The sequence below is a fragment of the Melanostigma gelatinosum genome (assembly GCF_949748355.1).
Source record: "Melanostigma gelatinosum genome assembly, chromosome: 14".
In the NCBI taxonomy this organism is placed as follows: domain Eukaryota; kingdom Metazoa; phylum Chordata; class Actinopteri; order Perciformes; family Zoarcidae; genus Melanostigma; species Melanostigma gelatinosum.
This window is the reverse complement of record NC_136647.1, coordinates 988,305-1,006,483: the sequence shown is the minus strand read 5'-3', so window position 1 is coordinate 1,006,483 and position 18,179 is coordinate 988,305. Positions and strand designations below refer to the sequence as shown.

The 18,179-nt window shown below is 38.3% G+C and overlaps 1 protein-coding gene across 2 annotated transcripts; it reads left to right on the top strand.

Moving 5' to 3' along the window:
• The first annotated feature begins 804 nt into the window (after positions 1-804).
• On the top strand, positions 805-16,975 carry lcp2a (lymphocyte cytosolic protein 2a). 2 transcript variants are annotated; one of them, XM_079283182.1, is made up of 21 exons: positions 805-1,160; positions 4,640-4,702; positions 4,920-4,966; positions 6,601-6,666; positions 7,058-7,083; positions 7,422-7,462; positions 9,041-9,233; positions 9,730-9,815; positions 9,891-9,966; positions 10,081-10,158; positions 10,389-10,414; positions 10,669-10,688; positions 12,565-12,678; positions 12,838-12,856; positions 12,940-12,955; positions 13,041-13,137; positions 14,050-14,102; positions 14,501-14,583; positions 15,064-15,138; positions 15,217-15,366; positions 16,573-16,975. In XM_079283182.1, exons 1-21 carry the CDS (start codon positions 1,083-1,085, stop codon positions 16,720-16,722), a joined length of 1,557 nt encoding a protein of 518 aa, XP_079139308.1. In that variant the 5' UTR covers positions 805-1,082; the 3' UTR covers positions 16,723-16,975. The 2 variants fall into 2 exon arrangements, with proteins under 2 accessions (XP_079139308.1, XP_079139309.1); XM_079283183.1 differs by having other exon boundaries at positions 1,064-1,160; positions 4,602-4,702.
• Positions 16,976-18,179: the final 1,204 nt, after the last annotated feature.

Genomic DNA, 18,179 nt, shown 5'->3' with positions numbered 1-18,179 from the left:
TCGCTCCCTGATCCGTCTCTCCTCGTTCCTCGCTCCCTGATCCGTCTCTCCTCGTTCCTCGCTCCCTGATCCATCTCTCCTCGTTCCTCGCTCCTGATCCATCTCTCCTCGTTCCTCGCTCCTGATCCATCTCTCCTCGTTCCTCGCTCATCATCCTGGATCCTCGCTCTTGGGATGCGTTTCAGAAATCAGGATGTCCTTCATGTTGGAGCACTGAGACCGTTTCTGGGGCACAAGCCCGAGGAGCGAGGAGTCGAGGAGGCACAAAATCAGGAAGTGAGAAAGACCCAGAAACTCCTCACATTCTGTTGAGAATGTTTTGTTCATTTATTTGTTTGAACTGTAACATGTTGAACCTTCACGGTGTCCTCCTCTCATGAGACTCAGCTGAAAGCTGAAGCCTCTTCTTTTAGTTTGCATCTTCACGCTTCTCGCTCTGCTACGTCTACATGTGGGGATTTATTTTTGTATCTGCCCTCCCAGAATGCACCTCTCTCTCCGTCTGAGTCATCAATAAAAAGGGGGGGGGGCGTTCTGAAGGTTTGTTCTAAAAGGTTCAAAGGATGGAAGTCAAAAAGTACAAACTGAAGTACTTGTAAATGTACTTTACGTGTAACTGAAGTTCTCCATTAATCTGACCTGAGGCTGAGCTCTCAAGCTGATTCAGAGTAACTTCCCGTTTAGTCGAGTCGGTGCAACTGTTCCACTCTGTGGTCAGACGGGCTGCCCCCCCCCCCCCCCCCATCTGCACAGTCACTTCCTGTAAGAAGGAGGGAGGAACGAGAGGAAGAAGGAAGCCATTTTGGTTCCTTGGCGACATGTCTTCTTCTTCTTCTCTCGGTTTTCTTTCTTCTCCGCAGATAAAAAGTTGATTTTGAGGAACTAAAACTTCGCTTCTTTTTTTTATTTCCTGCCGAGTCTTTTTTTAAAGATTTGTCAGAAAAAGGAGCGCAGAGGAGTCGAGTGAACGTCCAGCTGAAGAAGAAGATCATTTTAAACTCGGATGGTGGTCTCCTCTCGTTAAAGGCTCTCTGGTTTTGGTCTCAGCTGGATCAGGTCTTCGAGGAGGACCCAGGATCAGGATGAGCTCCGACCGAGTGCCGTCCAGGACCGAGGTGACGGGGTGGAGCCCCCAGCAGCTGGCAGACTACCTGAAGAGGGTGAGCAGCATCATCAGCGCTATACTCTTATCAATACTAGCACTCTTATCAATACTAGTACTCTTATCAATACTAGTACTCTTATCAATACTAGTACTCTTATCAATACTAGTACTCTTATCAATACTAGTACTCTTATCAATACTAGTACTCTTATCAATGCTAGTACTCTTATCAATACTAGTACTCTTATCAATACTAGTACTCTTATCAATACTAGTACTCTTATCAATACTAGTACTCTTATCAATACTAGTACTCTTATCAATGCTAGTACTCTTATCAATACTAGTACTCTTATCAATACTAGTACTCTTATCAATGCTAGTACTCTTATCAATACTAGTACTCTTATCAATACTAGTACTCTTATCAATACTAGTACTCTTATCAATACTAGTACTCTTATCAATGCTAGTACTCTTATCAATACTAGCACTCTTATCAATACTAGTACTCTTATCAATGCTAGTACTCTTATCAATACTAGTACTCTTATCAATACTAGTACTCTTATAAATGCTAGTACTCTTATCAATACTAGTACTCTTATCAATACTAGTACTCTTATCAATGCTAGTACTCTTATCAATACTAGTACTCTTATCAATACTAGTACTCTTATCAATACTAGTACTCTTATCAATGCTAGTACTCTTATCAATGCTAGTACTCTTATCAATGCTAGTACTCTTATCAATGCTAGTACTCTTATCAATGCTAGTACTCTTATCAATGCTAGTACTCTTATCAATGCTAGTACTCTTATCAATACTAGTACTCTTATCAATACTAGTACTCTTATCAATACTAGTACTCTTATCAATACTAGTACTCTTATCAATACTAGTACTCTTATCAATGCTAGTACTCTTATCAATGCTAGTACTCTTATCAATGCTAGTACTCTTATCAATGCTAGTACTCTTATCAATACTAGCACTCTTATCAATACTAGCACTCTTATCAATACTAGTACTCTTATCAATACTAGTACTCTTATCAATACTAGTACTCTTATCAATACTAGTACTCTTATCAATACTAGCACTCTTATCAATACTAGTACTCTTATCAATGCTAGTACTCTTATCAATGCTAGTACTCTTATCAATACTAGTACTCTTATCAATACTAGTACTCTTATCAATACTAGCACTCTTATCAATACTAGTACTCTTATCAATGCTAGTACTCTTATCAATGCTAGTACTCTTATCAATGCTAGTACTCTTATCAATACTAGTACTCTTATCAATACTAGTACTCTTATCAATACTAGTACTCTTATCAATACTAGTACTCTTATCAATGCTAGTACTCTTATCAATACTAGTACTCTTATCAATGCTAGTACTCTTATCAATACTAGTACTCTTATCAATGCTAGTACTCTTATCAATGCTAGTACTCTTATCAATACTAGTACTCTTATCAATACTAGCACTCTTATCAATACTAGTACTCTTATCAATACTAGTACTCTTATCAATACTAGTACTCTTATCAATGCTAGTACTCTTATCAATACTAGTACTCTTATCAATACTAGTACTCTTATCAATACTAGTACTCTTATCAATGCTAGTACTCTTATCAATGCTAGTACTCTTATCAATGCTAGTACTCTTATCAATACTAGTACTCTTATCAATACTGGTACTCTTATCAATACTGGTACTCTTATCAATGCTAGTACTCTTATCAATGCTAGTACTCTTATCAATGCTAGTACTCTTATCAATGCTAGTACTCTTATCAATGCTAGTACTCTTATCAATGCTAGTACTCTTATCAATGCTAGCACTCTTATCAATACTAGCACTCTTATCAATACTAGTACTCTTATCAATACTAGTACTCTTATCAATGCTAGTACTCTTATCAATACTAGTACTCTTATAAATGCTAGTACTCTTATCAATGCTAGTACTCTTATCAATACTAGTACTGTTATCAATACTAGCACTCTTATCAATACTAGCACTCTTATCAATGCTAGCACTCTTATCAATGCTAGCACTCTTATCAATACTAGTACTCTTATCAATACTAGTACTCTTATCAATACTAGCACTCTTATCAATACTAGCACTCTTATCAATACTAGTACTCTTATTAATACTAGTACTCTTATTAATACTAGTACTCCTATTAATACTAGTACTCCTATTAATACTAGTACTCTTATCAATACTAGTACTCTTATCAATACTAGTACTCTTATCAATGCTAGTACTCTTATCAATACTAGTACTCTTATCAATACTAGCACTCTTATCAATGCTAGTACTCTTATCAATGCTAGTACTCTTATCAATACTAGTACTCTTATCAATGCTAGTACTCTTATCAATGCTAGTACTCTTATCAATGCTAGTACTCTTATCAATGCTAGCACTCTTATCAATGCTAGCACTCTTATCAATGCTAGTACTCTTATCAATACTAGCACTCTTATCAATACTAGTACTCTTATCAATACTAGTACTCCAATCAATACTAGTACTCCTATCAATGCTAGTACTCTTATCAATGCTAGTACTCTTATCAATGCTAGCACTCTTATCAATGCTAGTACTCTTATCAATGCTAGTACTCTTATCAATACTAGTACTCTTATCAATGCTGGTACTCTTATCAATGCTGGTACTCTTATCAATGCTGGTACTCTTATCAATGCTGGTACTCTTATCAATGCTGGTACTCTTATCAATGCTAGCACTCTTATCAATGCAAGCACTCTTATCAATGCTAGTACTCTTATCAATGCTGGTACTCTTATCAATGCTAGCACTCTTATCAATGCTAGCACTCTTATCAATGCTAGTACTCTTATCAATGCTAGTACTCTTATCAATGCTAGTACTCTTATCAATGCTAGCACTCTTATCAATGCTAGCACTCTTATCAATGCTAGCACTCTTATCAATGCTAGCACTCTTATCAATACTAGCACTCTTATCAATACTAGTACTCTTATCAATACTAGCACTCTTATCAATGCTAGCACTCTTATCAATGCTAGCACTCTTATCAATGCTAGTACTCTTATCAATGCTAGTACTCTTATCAATGCTAGTACTCTTATCAATGCTAGCACTCTTATCAATGCTAGCACTCTTATCAATGCTAGTACTCTTATCAATGCTAGTACTCTTATCAATACTAGCACTCTTATCAATGCTAGTACTCTTATCAATACTAGCACTCTTATCAATGCTAGTACTCTTATCAATGCTAGCACTCTTATCAATGCTAGTACTCTTATCAATGCTAGTACTCTTATCAATGCTAGGACTCGAGTTTTAATGAATAGAAATGTTTGTTTTTTAAACGTCGGTATACCTAAGAACAGGAAGAAGATGAATCTGAAGATTGGGCCTCGTGTTTGTGTTTCTAGATGAATCTGAAGATTGGGCCTCGTGTTTGTGTTTCTAGATGAATCTGAAGATTGGGCCTCGTGTTTGTGTTTCTAGATGAATCTCTCCGGTTGTGATAAAGTGGTTCTGAAGAACTCCATCAGTGGAGCCAGATTCGTGGTGAGTTCATCTGAAATATGAAGAAACTGTGAAGAAGAAGGAGGTGGAGAGGAGGTGTAGAAGAGGAGAGGAGTATGAGAGGAGGAGGTGGAGAAGGAGAAAGGGAAGGACAATAGGATATAGGGAAGGAGAGGAGGAGAAAAAGGACAGGAGGAGGTGGAGAGAAAGGAGGTAAAGATTATCAAATGTGATGAATCACTTTTCTCTCGTCTTCTAGAATCTGAGTGATAACGACCTTCAGAAGTTCCCTAAACTTCACGCTCCGTGAGTCCTGATCAGCTGATCGTTGAGTCTTCATCATTGATTCATGATTAATTAGTTATTATTACATCATCAATAACGAGCTTCTTCATTAAACCAGAGGAGAACCTGCAGCAGATATTATGCATTCTCTCTAATGACCACCAGGGGGCGACTCCTCTGGCTGTTCACTGGTTGAGAAAAAACAAGATGGCGACGGACAGAGTGCTGAACTCGACACCATAAACTCATGTTTACAATGTTTACTGAGGTAATAAATCAAGAGAGAAGTAGAGTCATTTTCTATAGACTTCTATACAACCAGAGGAGTCGCCCCCTGGTGGACACTAGAGAGAATGCAGCTTTAACACGTGAAGCTTTGGTTTCACTTTTCAGAACCAGAGGTTGTCTCCTGGTTTAAATAACCTTTATTTGTCTCTTTTAATAACCTTTATTTGTCTCTTTAAATAACCTTTATTTGTCTCTTTTAATAACCTTTATTTGTCTCTTTAAATAACCTTTATTTGTCTCTTTAAATAACCTTTATTTGTCTCTTTTAATAACCTTTATTTGTCTCTTTAAATAACCTTTATTTGTCTCTTTTAATAACCTTTATTTGTCTCTTTAAATAACCTTTATTTGTCTCTTTAAATAACCTTTATTTGTCTCTTTTAATAACCTTTATTTGTGTCTTTAAATAACCTTTATTTGTCTCTTTAAATAACATTTATTTGTCTCTTTTAATAACCTTTATCTGTCTCTTTAAATAACCTTTATTTGTCTCTTTAAATAACCTTTATTTGTCTCTTTTAATAACCTTTATTTGTCTCTTTTAATAACCTTTATTTGTCTCTTTAAATAACCTTTATTTGTCTCTTTTAATAACCTTTATTTGTCTCTTTAAATAACCTTTATTTGTCTCTTTTAATAACCTTTATTTGTCTCTTTAAATAACCTTTATTTGTCTCTTTAAATAACCTTTATTTGTCTCTTTTAATAACCTTTATTTGTCTCTTTAAATAACCTTTATTTGTCTCTTTAAATAACCTTTATTTGTCTCTTTAAATAACCTTTATTTGTCTCTTTAAATAACCTTTATTTGTCTCTTTTAATAACCTTTATTTGTCTCTTTAAATAACCTTTATTTGTCTCTTTTAATAACCTTTATTTGTCTCTTTTAATAACCTTTATTTGTCTCTTTAAATAACCTTTATTTGTCTCTTTTAATAACCTTTATTTGTCTCTTTAAATAACCTTTATTTGTCTCTTTAAATAACCTTTATTTGTCTCTTTTAATAACCTTTATTTGTCTCTTTAAATAACCTTTATTTGTCTCTTTTAATAACCTTTATTTGTCTCTTTTAATAACCTTTATTTGTCTCTTTAAATAACCTTTATTTGTCTCTTTTAATAACCTTTATTTGTCTCTTTAAATAACATTTATTTGTCTCTTTTAATAACCTTTATTTGTCTCTTTTAATAACCTTTATTTGTCTCTTTTAATAACCTTTATTTGTCTCTTTAAATAACCTTTATTTGTCTCTTTTAATAACCTTTATTTGTGTCTTTAAATAACCTTTATTTGTCTCTTTAAATAACCTTTATTTGTCTCTTTTAATAACCTTTATTTGTCTCTTTAAATAACCTTTACGCATCAGGATGATCTCAAAGTTCAGCATTGAAATCAGCAAGAAGGAGGAGAGAAGAGGCCTGTTTGGTAAAAAGTAAGAATAGTTTTTTATTGTAAATGAAATGTTCAGTTTTCACTGATTTATATTTGTGGTTTCGTAGAGCAGAGAATCCCTCGTCTTGTATATAAATAAATAGATAAATATGAACAGTGTTCTCTGTCTGGTCTGGATGTACTAGAATCTAGTACTTTAAGTAGTTTCTAAACTGTACCAGATACTGTAAGTTCCGAGATATGGGAATATTGCACAGAGTTTAAAATAATAACTACAGCAGAAGGTGTATCTTTGTTAACGTTACCGTGTTTTTAAAGACTATTACTGACAACATTATTCAGTTATACAGTTTCAAACACAAACTTTGTAGTTTGTGAATAATAATAATAATAATAACAATAATAATAAGATATTTTTCTTTCCATCACAGATCAACACCCAAATATCATGAACCAGGTAAGAACTTTACTTTCATTCATTCATCACCTTCATTCTCATGTTATTGAAGATATTAATTATATACTTTAATCTGTTAAATAGTTTTATTATTACTATGTATATATGTATTTATTTATACATATAAACATGTATATTCTGGTGTAGATGGTATATTACAGTACTATGACAGTACTGCAGTATCAGTTTAAGTACAACACTGGTTGAAGGTACTATGTGTACATGTACTGCATACCTTGTAAGTTTGAGTTGAATTGCCTTCATGTACTTCCTAATTTATTCTTTTCTGAGTTTTATTTATTCATCTGAAACTATTTCTCTCTCTGTGCTGCTCTCAGACACGGCTGCTGACGTTCAGGGTTGGGGTGAAGACGAGTTTGTAAGTCTTTATTTTTATCTATTTGTCATTAGAACCAGAAAAAAACATTTTATTTTCATTTTGTGTTGCGGGGGGGGGGGGGGGGCGTTACTTTACAGAGTGACATTTTATGAAAACATTTTTTTGAGTGACTCTCCAAGCATCTTAGTTTGCACACATTTAGATCAGAGAAGTCTTTTTCTCATGCTGTGCCCACAAACCCTTTCAATAAGTTCAGTGTTTGCTGTAATTATAGAATCCTGCGTACGTCCGTGCTTATCAGTAGGTGGCTCTATGACTATGAGTTAATATTGGCATGCAGAAGTCCTAAAGACATGACAGTCAACAAGCTTGTCAAGTTTGGGACAGTTTGGAAAAGTACAGTCGAGTTACAACAGCTTGATGGATGATGGTGAACCATGTAAAATGGCCATCACACCACATCCACGTTGTTCGATGTTGAAATCTGGTAAAGATCTGATGATGTGGAGTCGAGTTACATCAGTTTATTCGTTCATGGCGAAGGATCGAAATTCGCCGAGCCGCCACGTCGCCGCCCTTCAATAACTTCTGACAATCTTCACAATGAAGCATTATCAAGGTCTTAAGGCTTGTTTGACAACATTTGAGAGGGATCTGATGAATCTGTGAGGAGCAGGATGTCAAAGTACACAGCCTATAACTTCCTGTTGCCACTAGGTGGCGCTATGACTATGATTCTAAATGATCATACATACAGATGTGTTCCGGGTCAGGATGTTATGACATATGAGAGATTTGGAGCAGATTCGACAATGTACGGCCGAGTTACAACAACTTCCTGTTTCGCGGCGAATGGTGTTTCTTTGACGCCACGAGCACACTCTGGGAGGAGTTCGTTAAAGTAGGACGCCTTAAAACGGTCCAAAACGGCATGAAATTCAAAATGGCCGACTTCCTGTTTGGTTTAGTGAATAACTCCAAGAGGATTTTTTGTACGTCCCATCACGATCCACATACCGACCAAATTTCAGACAGCTAGGTTAAACCCAATGTTGGGGCTACTCAATAGGGGGCGATATCGAGCCAATATTTCATACCAGCTGCAGCTGGACACCCCAATCAGACTGCAATTTTCGCAAAAAATGGCTTGAGTGCCAAATTTCAAAAGTTTTCCTGTATCACAAGCACCTCCTTTTTGAAATGAAAGTGGCAAAGTAACAATACACATTAGAATAACAATAGGTCCTTCGCTCCGACTACGTCGGTGCTCGGGCCCTAATTACTAACTATGGATTCATATTCCTCACGTTCTCACTTTTAAAGAAGTCCAGAAATAAACCTGATTTACTTTAATCGTAACTCAACAAGTTAACTCAACAAGTTAATGCATGATTATTGTTGATAATATATTTAATAGTACGACAGCCACAGTTTGATTACTTTAACTACATTTTACTGATAATACTGATATACTTTTACTGAAGGAACATTTTTACTGTACCAGAGTATTTTTTACTTTGTGGTCTTAGTACTTTTACTGTAAAAGTATTTTTACAGTGTGGTAGTAGTGCTTTTACTGCAGTAGAGGACCTAAATACGTCCTCCACCTCTCCTCAGGATGATGAAGAGTTTGACGATGACTATGAGAGTCCGTTCAGCGGTGATGAAGAGGGCAGCGGCGGAGACTACGAGTCCCCAAACGAAGACCAGGACGGGGCCAACGACTACGAGCCCCCCCCCACTGAACCTCCAGAGGACCTGGTCCACAAGCTGTGCCCCACCCTGCCCATCGCAGACAGCGACTACATCGGTAGACCACATGGCCTCAGTTTACTACTGTACATGAACACAACACAGTCATCCATCCACCAGCACTTGAAAGCACCACGGAGTACTTTACGTAGTGTTTTGAGTCTACTTCAGGTCGTTATTCTCAGATTCTCACATTGTTGTTCCCTCAAAGTGTCGTTGACACTGTGTCTTATGAAAGGAACTGTTTTGGTTAGCACTGTCACCTCACAGCAAGAGGGGCCCGGGTCGATTCCCGGGCTGGACGGGCCTTCTGTGTGGAGTTTGCATGTTCTCCCCGTGTGTCAGCGGGGGTTCTCTCCGGGTTCTCCGGTTCCCCCCACAGTCCAAAGACATGCAGCTCAGGTTAACTGGTGACTCTAAAGTGCCCGTGGTGTTTCAGTCTGGACAGCAGGGGGAGCTGCAGCTCACAGAGTAGACAAACATGATGGATACATCACATTAAACCAGTAAACTGTTGTTAATACACTGACTAAATACTTGATATATGTGTGTAGACAGCCATGTGACATCCAGAGGCCCGCCCCCTGTTGTGAGTCCCCGCCCCCCAGCCTCCACCCTGTCTGCACCGTCCCCCCGGATGGTGAGTCTCATAAAAACATTAGTTTTAAACTGTTAAGACCAGTTCAGTTACCTCTACCTGTGTGTTTGTGTGCAGCCAGCAGAGTCCTCCTCCTCCTCCTCCTCCTCCTCCTCCAGGAGAGACCGGTCCCCAAACTGTCGGGGAGGAAGATGTGAGTCCACGTTAATTGATATCATCATTCATGTGACATCATCATCTGTACATCCTGGTTCACTGATCACAGATCAATAACACACTAATGGAGACGCCCTGATTCTGTGTTCAGCTACTCCGGGGCCGCCGCAGATCTTTCGCAGCAACAAACCGGGCCGAGATTCAGGATCCAACCCGTCCCCCGTCAGAGGTGACCCTGGTTTCACTTCATTTCTGTTAAAACATAACCGTAAATCCATCATTGATTTTACCGTTTCTCTCTTCATAACTCTTCTGGCAGCAGCCGGCATCTCCGAAAAAAAACAACACAATAATGGAACAAACAAACAAAAAAAAGATTGAATTAGATTAAATGGGATGTATTGTCAATATATGATGAGTATAAATGTATTAATGTGATGTTTTCTCTCTGATCCACAGGAACTCGTCACAACTCAGTGGAGAAGGTGAGTTTTTCTTTTTAAACAAACTTTATTCATCAGGTGGATCCATGTAAATATACTAAACAATTATCCGACTTCAGTAATTCACATTCAGAAATTTCAGGCAAACTGATTATATGAGAAATATAGAAATCCAAGACCAGAACCCTGAAGAACTCCACTCCTGTCACCAGGGCGGCTGAAAACCTCCCTGTAACTTTTTAAAAATACTTATAATCTTTACTGTTTTAATTCTATTTCTGTTTTTATTCTCACAGGCCGTCCCACATTCTCGTAGGTAAGTCAAGACACACTGAGGAATAAACAAAGAGGCACCACAGGGGTCTGTGCTGGGTCCTCTACTATTTACATTTAACCAATATCGTCCCTCTAATGCTGCGTTCACACCAAACGCGTCGCGAATTATTCGCGTGAGTAGATTACATACAAAGTCTATGCACAGACGCGATGAGACTGGCGTGGTGCGAATTTGCGATGGCGAGGCGCGATGGACGCAAATTTGCGGCGCAATTGACGCGTCAAACGCCAAATCGCCCCAACGCGTGAGTTGAAATTTTTCAACTTCTGCGAAATCAGCGTTGAGTTGCTCCCCCTGTCATCACTGACTTCCTGCCGTTGTTGAATCAGGAAATAAATCCTGTAGCCGTCTGTGTTCACCCAGAGCTCTACGATACCTCATATCAACAGAGACCGGACCAAACTATGTGTATGCATGTGTGTGTGTAAACCATACGGTACAAACAATGAATAGACGCTGCCGTATTTACGTCTACGTGACGTTATTCTGACTGTTGGTGGAGCTGCTACAATGTTAGCATAGCCTAGCACCGATCCATCCGAGCTCCATTGAGAAGACCAGTAACCTACAAATCGGCATCATTACGTAGTTATTTCGGATTCCCTTTTTGTCGGTTTATTTTCCGTTGAATCACAGCCAGATCAGTTTATTTTGTGTTCATACAGCTGTAGTAAACAGCGACCGGTGGCTTGCTAGACACAGTGAATACAGCTCGATAAAATCCACGGAGCTCCTCTGAACAATATTATGAACCAGACATGACGGCGTTTAGTTTCCCGGGATATCTGTGACTTCCACAACACGTACTAAGCAGAAATAGAGGTTATTTTTTCCATGGTTGATGGCGGACAGTTGAACGGCTTTCAGGGCGATAAGCCCCGCCCCCTCTCCGGCGCGTCCAGCGTGATTCGCGCGAATGAACACTTGGTCCCCGCCGTTTTGACTGGCGGCGCGATGGACGCGAATATGCGGCGCGATAAATTTGCGGCGCGTTTGGTGTGAACGCAGCATAAGACCTATAATATATATGTGTATGCAGATGACACTGTCTTGTTTGTCTTTAGTGCTTCTTCAACCAAACCACGAGACTTCTGACATGTGAAACACTGATGTTTATGTTTAGGCAACAAAACAACGCAAATGGCTAAGCATTTTAGGCTAAACCAGTTGGTCAGGTTTAGGAAAAACAGCATGATTTGGCTCAAAACAAGTAATAACAGTAGAGACTTCATGGCGAAAAGCAAGAAAGGAGTTCTTGATGCAAAACGTCTCATTCATTCAGCATTTGGTTTCCACACTATATTAGTGGAAATTCTTTATGAGGAATAACCCTTGTTTTCAAAGAGTTATACAATAAAAGCACAAGTAGACACATTTATCAAAAAGCATAACAACAAGATAATTTGAATGATACCAAATGTGCGGTAAACTAACAAAACAAATATCAAATATTAAGAGTTCATACTCCAAGCAGAGCATGAAAATGAATCATTCATTCATCGATTATGTCAGTGATAGCATAAAGTCATGAAGTTGTAAAATAAATCCTTATAGTTTAGTTTATTAATTTATTGATTTTGCACAATTTAAACAATAAAATAAAAAAACATAGCAGAGCGAAATAATATCCCAGTGCAGGAAGAGGCAAATAAAATGAATATGTGTAAGATATGACTACTTAAAATATTAGGGTGTTATTATGGACTGATCCAATAATAATAAGAAAAGTGGAAAGAGACTATGGATTAAATATATTTACAGGTTGATTTTTCCAATCAAACCAGAACTTAGTTCTTAGCTGTAAGAGACTATTATATGTTATAATAGAATATGACATCATGTTTAATGTGTTCAGGCCTCAGCTCGACGCCCCCGATCCTCCCACCTGGTCCAAACCTCCACCTGTCCTCCCTCTGTCCTCCACCTCCGTCAGCAGGAGCAACTCCTCCTCCAGACCTCCTGCCAACAGGTCGGCGTTCATCAAAAATGAAAACATCACTTTAATATCTCACAGTATTTGAACACATTTGTTTGTTGTCATCTTAATGTTTTTATTCCCATTCTTCAGGATAAAGATCAAACTTATGAAAGGTTTATGATAATAATCAGATTGTTGTGTGTTTTACAGGTTTGATGTGAGGAGAGAGGTACGTTTGTTTTTCACTGTTATTGTGATGGTTAGTTTGTCCAGAATGAGCTCTGATTATTTTCTTCTCTTCTCTCTGATCAGCAAACACAAAATGAAGGTGAGATTTGTTTTGGGGCATTTCATGAACAAAAACGAATTATCCCAAAAATATCAGTGATTCTTTAAATACTTCTCTCTCTTAGCTCCTAAACACAACACCTTCCCCCTCCAAACTAAAAGTCTACCCCCCCGCCCCGGACTCCCTGGACTCCCCGGACTCCCTTCACAGCAAGGAGACAGGTATAATAATAATAATAGTAATAAATTGTATTTCTATAGCGCTTTAAAAGGTACTCAAAGACACTTTATATGGTAAAAAAACAGAAACAACAAAAGCATTTACAATATAAACAAAATAGATGACATAACAGTAAGAAACAGCACAAAACATACATAACTATGAACAATTATATTTAAAAAGTCAGTACTGGAGTACCACAGGGTTCAACTGTGGGCCCACTGCAGTTTTAACAACTGATATAACAAATTAATAATTAATAAATAAATTCTGAGATTGCGAATATGTACCTCACATGGCTGATCAGCTGGTTCTAGGTATATATTTATATTATCTTTGTCACACTTCCTTTTAAATTCGCTTTAAAACTGAATAAAAACATGGCTGTTGTGTTTTCTCATCCAATACCATTCCAAGAAATGTAGTTACCTAAACCTTTGACCTTTAATTATCCACATGTGAGGTCTGTAATGAGAAAGTTGCTTTCTAAAGATGAAGCAGAGTTAGCTGCTAACTAGCTAATGAATGCAGCCAATCACAGAGACCAGGAAGTAAAACACGACACAGGAAGGGGAAGTGTGAACTTACAAAATAAAACAGGAAACAGAAGGAGCAATGACATTTGGTGAATTGAATTAAATAAACGAGGAACAAAAGTGGTCCAAGAACGGAGCCCTGGGCAACACCTCCATGTAATTACACTTTGTTAGAACATCAACTCAATATCTTTATCATAAATTATTAAACTTATTATACAGTTTAGATTCACTGCATAAAAGTGATCTGTTTTAATGCAATGCTGCTCTTTACATAAGAATAGATGGATATCAAACCATCGTCCTCATAGAAGTTATAAACCACAGAGGCTACAATACATATAATGACGAATGTTTCTGTTGTTTGTTTCGGAGCAGTCTGCCTCCCAGTGTTCCCTCCGCAGGATCTCTGCCTCACAAACTGCAGTCTGGTAAGAACTCACACATTAAAGGAACAGTTTCACCTTTTATAAAGGTTTATAAAGGTATAAATATACATGTTGCTGTTCCCTCTTATTTTTATTTATTTATTGATTTTAAGTTTTTTATAACTGGCCCTGTTTTTTGTGCCACCACTAGAGGGCGCTGTGTATCCTGCAACAGGTTTATTACCATCAGTAAGAACTGTACTGACTGTGTGTGTGTGTGCGTGTGTGTGTGCGTGCATGTGCATGTGTGTGCGTGCATGTGCATGTGTGTGCGCGCATGTGTTTGTGCGTGCATGTGTATGTGTGTGTATGTGCATGTGTGTGTGTGCGTGAGTGTGTGTGTGTGCGTGCGTGCATGTGTATGTGTGTGGTGCATGTGTGTGTGTGTGTGCGTGTGTCAGCGCTGGCCGGACAAAGGATCAGCTTCGTAGCATCCGACCGTCAGTCGTTTCGTCCGTCTCCGCCTGAGACGGCAAACACACAGGTAACAATCCACACACATAATACACACATGTTTGTCTGTCCCGTCATGTGAGGACCCTCACCGACATGTCCTCACTACGACGGTTTAAAACTGTGGCTCCCCATAAAGATAGCAACACAAGTTGTTTTTTTATAAACTTCTGAGTTTCCCAAACACACTTTTTATTTCCTCACCTTCAGATGACTAGATCTTAACATTTTACCAGCAATCATTTAAAACACTTCATGGCCCCACACGTCTCTGAGTTACTGCGTCCTTATAAACCTATTATTATTATTAATATCATCATTATTATTATTAGTATTATCATCATAAAAACAGCTGTTCCTGAGGATGTTCTTCACTATGAACAGCAGGTGGTGCCTTCGTCTTTGTTTGTTGTTCTGTTCAACAGTAATAATAATAATAATAATAACAACGTTATTGATACAGCACCTTTAAGAACCAGGTATAAGTATGATGTATTTATATTGTGTGTAGGAGCTGGACCCTCGCTGGTATGTGGGCAAAGTGACCCGCGGTCAGTCCGAGGGGTGTCTGAAACGAGTCAACAAGGTAACAACAAGTACAAACTAGTACAAGTACATGAGCACAGTATGTGAGTAGTACTGAGTAGTTGTGTGTCTCGTGGAGGACGGAGCGTACCTGGTGAGGGACAGCACCCGGCAGCAGAACAACCAGCCCTTCACCCTGATGGTCCTCTACCAGGACAAGGTCTACAACATCCAGATCCGCCAGCACAATCACAAATTCCTGCTGGGAACCGGACTCAAAGCCCAGGAGGTAAAAACATGGAGGTCACCGGGACCAGCGTCCAATCACAGCGCTGCTACACTAACTATATGGTGACAGCAGCTGTGTGTGTCAGCGCCCCTAGTGGACACGAGAGGAAGTGCAGCTGGATTAGTACTAATACTACACAGTATAAATATACTCTGTTACTGTGAAAGTACTAATACTACACAGTATAAATATACTCTGTTACTGTGAAAGTACTAATACTACACAGTATAAATATACTCTGTTACTGTGAAAGTACTAATACTACACAGTATAAATATACTCTGTTACTGTGAAAGTACTAATACTACACAGTATAAATATACTCTGTTACTGTGAAAGTACTAATACTACACAGTATAAATATACTCTGTTACTGTGAAAGTACTAATACTACACAGTATAAATATACTCTGTTACTGTGAAAGTACTAATACTACACAGTATAAATATACTCTGTTACTGTGAAAGTACTAATACTACACAGTATAAATATACTCTGTTACTGTGAAAGTACTAATACTACACAGTATAAATATACTCTGTTACTGTGAAAGTACTAATACTACACAGTATAAATATACTCTGTTGCTGTGAAAGTACTAATACTACACAGTATAAATATACTCTGTTACTGTGAAAGTACTAATACTACACAGTATAAATAGACTCTGTTACTGTGAAAGTACTAATACTACACAGTATAAATATACTCTGTTACTGTGAAAGTACTAATACTACACAGTATAAATATACTCTGTTACTGTGAAAGTACTAATACTACACAGTATAAATATACTCTGTTACTGTGAAAGTACTAATACTACACAGTATAAATATACTCTGTTACTGTGAAAGTACTAATACTACACAGTATAAATATACTCTGTTGCTGTGAAATTACAAATACCACAACATAGAAATACTCTGTGTTTGTGGAAAAGTACTAATACCACCAAGTAGAAATACTCTGTTACTGGAAGAGTACTTATAACACGCAGTGAAATTACTCCGTTGCAGCAAAAGTACCACACTGATAGATAGTGTTGTACACAATGTACTTTTACATTTTTTATATTTTCATGATAAAATAACTAAAGCTGTCAGATAAATGTACTAGAGGAGAAGTACAAAGGAGCATGAGAAGGAAGTACTCCCATGTGTACTGGAGGTACTTCCCTCCTCTAATCAAACCTTTCTGTGGTCCAGTTGTTCCCATCAGTGAGCAGCATCATCTCCCATTACTCCCAGTCCGCTCTGCTCCTCATCGACGCCAAGAACCGAACCTCCTGCCAGCAGAACCAGTGTCTGCTGTCTGACCCGGCCGGGTACCACATGAGCAGACAGACCTGGTCCTGACGGGACCAACCGGATCCCTCTGGACCATCTGGATGAACCGGACCACAAAACTAAACCAGAGGGAAACAACAGGCAGAATTCAACGTCTGATGTTTGCACACGTTGCTTCATTTTGCTTATTTCTAAAGAGTTAATAATTACAGTTTCTATCTCTGTGTCTGTTCTTGAGTTTGAGACGATAAACCTTTAAAGGTTTTTAGAATTTAATGTTTGTGTGAAACTAGATTCCAGATTCAAACTATATATGTTTAAAGCGGAGTTAAATAAATGTATTTACAATCTATGAAGTTTGTTTAATAATGAGCATCACAAGGATCATTAACCCATTATTATTATTAATAACAATAATAATAATAATAATGATGTGTCAGAATCAAGAGGTTTAAACATTTCTGTGTGACGTCTGTTCTTACAAAATATTTTTTGTTTTAATTACAATATTGTTATATTTAATCACTTTGTCTGAAATTTAAAGTGATCTTAATGGCCAGCAGCTAAACGTTAACAGCTAACAGTGCTAACAGAGCTAACACTGCTAACAGAGCTCACAGTGCTGACAGAGCTAACACTGCTAACAGAGCTCACAGTGCTCACAGTGCTGACAGAGCTCACAGTGCTGACAGAGCTAACAGTGCTAACAGTGCTAACAGTGCTAACAGAGCTCACAGTGCTCACACTGCTAACAGAGCTCACAGTGCTAACAGAGCTCACAGTGCTAACAGTGCTGACAGAGCTAACACTGCTAACAGAGCTCACAGTGCTAACAGTGCTGACAGAAATAACACTGCTAACAGAGCTCACAGTGCTGATAGAGCTCACAGTGCTAACAGAGCTCACAGTGCTAACAGTGCTGACAGAGCTAACAGAGCTCACAGTGCTGACAGAGCTAACAGTGCTAACAGAGCTCACAGTGCTGACAGAGCTAACAGTGCTAACAGAGCTCACAGTGCTCACACTGCTAACAGAGCTCACAGTGCTAACAGAGCTCACAGTGCTAACAGTGCTGACAGAGCTAACACTGCTAACAGAGCTCACAGTGCTAACAGTGCTGACAGAAATAACACTGCTAACAGAGCTCACAGTGCTGATAGAGCTCACAGTGCTAACAGAGCTCACAGTGCTAACAGTGCTGACAGAGCTAACACTGCTACAGCTCACAGTGCTAACAGTGCTGACAGAGCTCACACTGCGAACAGAGCTAACAGTGCTAACAGTGCTAACAGAGCTCACGCTTCTAACAGTGCTCACACTGCTAACAGAGCTCACAGTGCTAACATAGCTAACAGAGCTCACATAGCTAACAGTGCTAACATTGCTAACAGAGCTCACAGTGCTAAGATTGCTAACAGCTCACAGTGCTAACATAGCTAACAGAGCTCACATAGCTAACAGTGCTAACATTGCTAACAGAGCTCACAGTGCTAAGATTGCTAACAGCTCACAGAGCTAACAGTGCT

Coding starts and splice junctions, on each gene's coding strand:
- lcp2a (XM_079283182.1), top strand. CDS start 1,083: ATGAGCTCCGACCGAGTGCCGTCCAGGACCGAGGTGACGGGGTGGAGC. Junction 10,159..10,388: donor CAACCCGTCCCCCGTCAGAG/GTGACCCTGGTT, acceptor TCTGATCCACAG/GAACTCGTCACAACTCAGTG. Junction 15,139..15,216: donor GTCTGAAACGAGTCAACAAG/GTAACAACAAGT, acceptor TGTCTCGTGGAG/GACGGAGCGTACCTGGTGAG.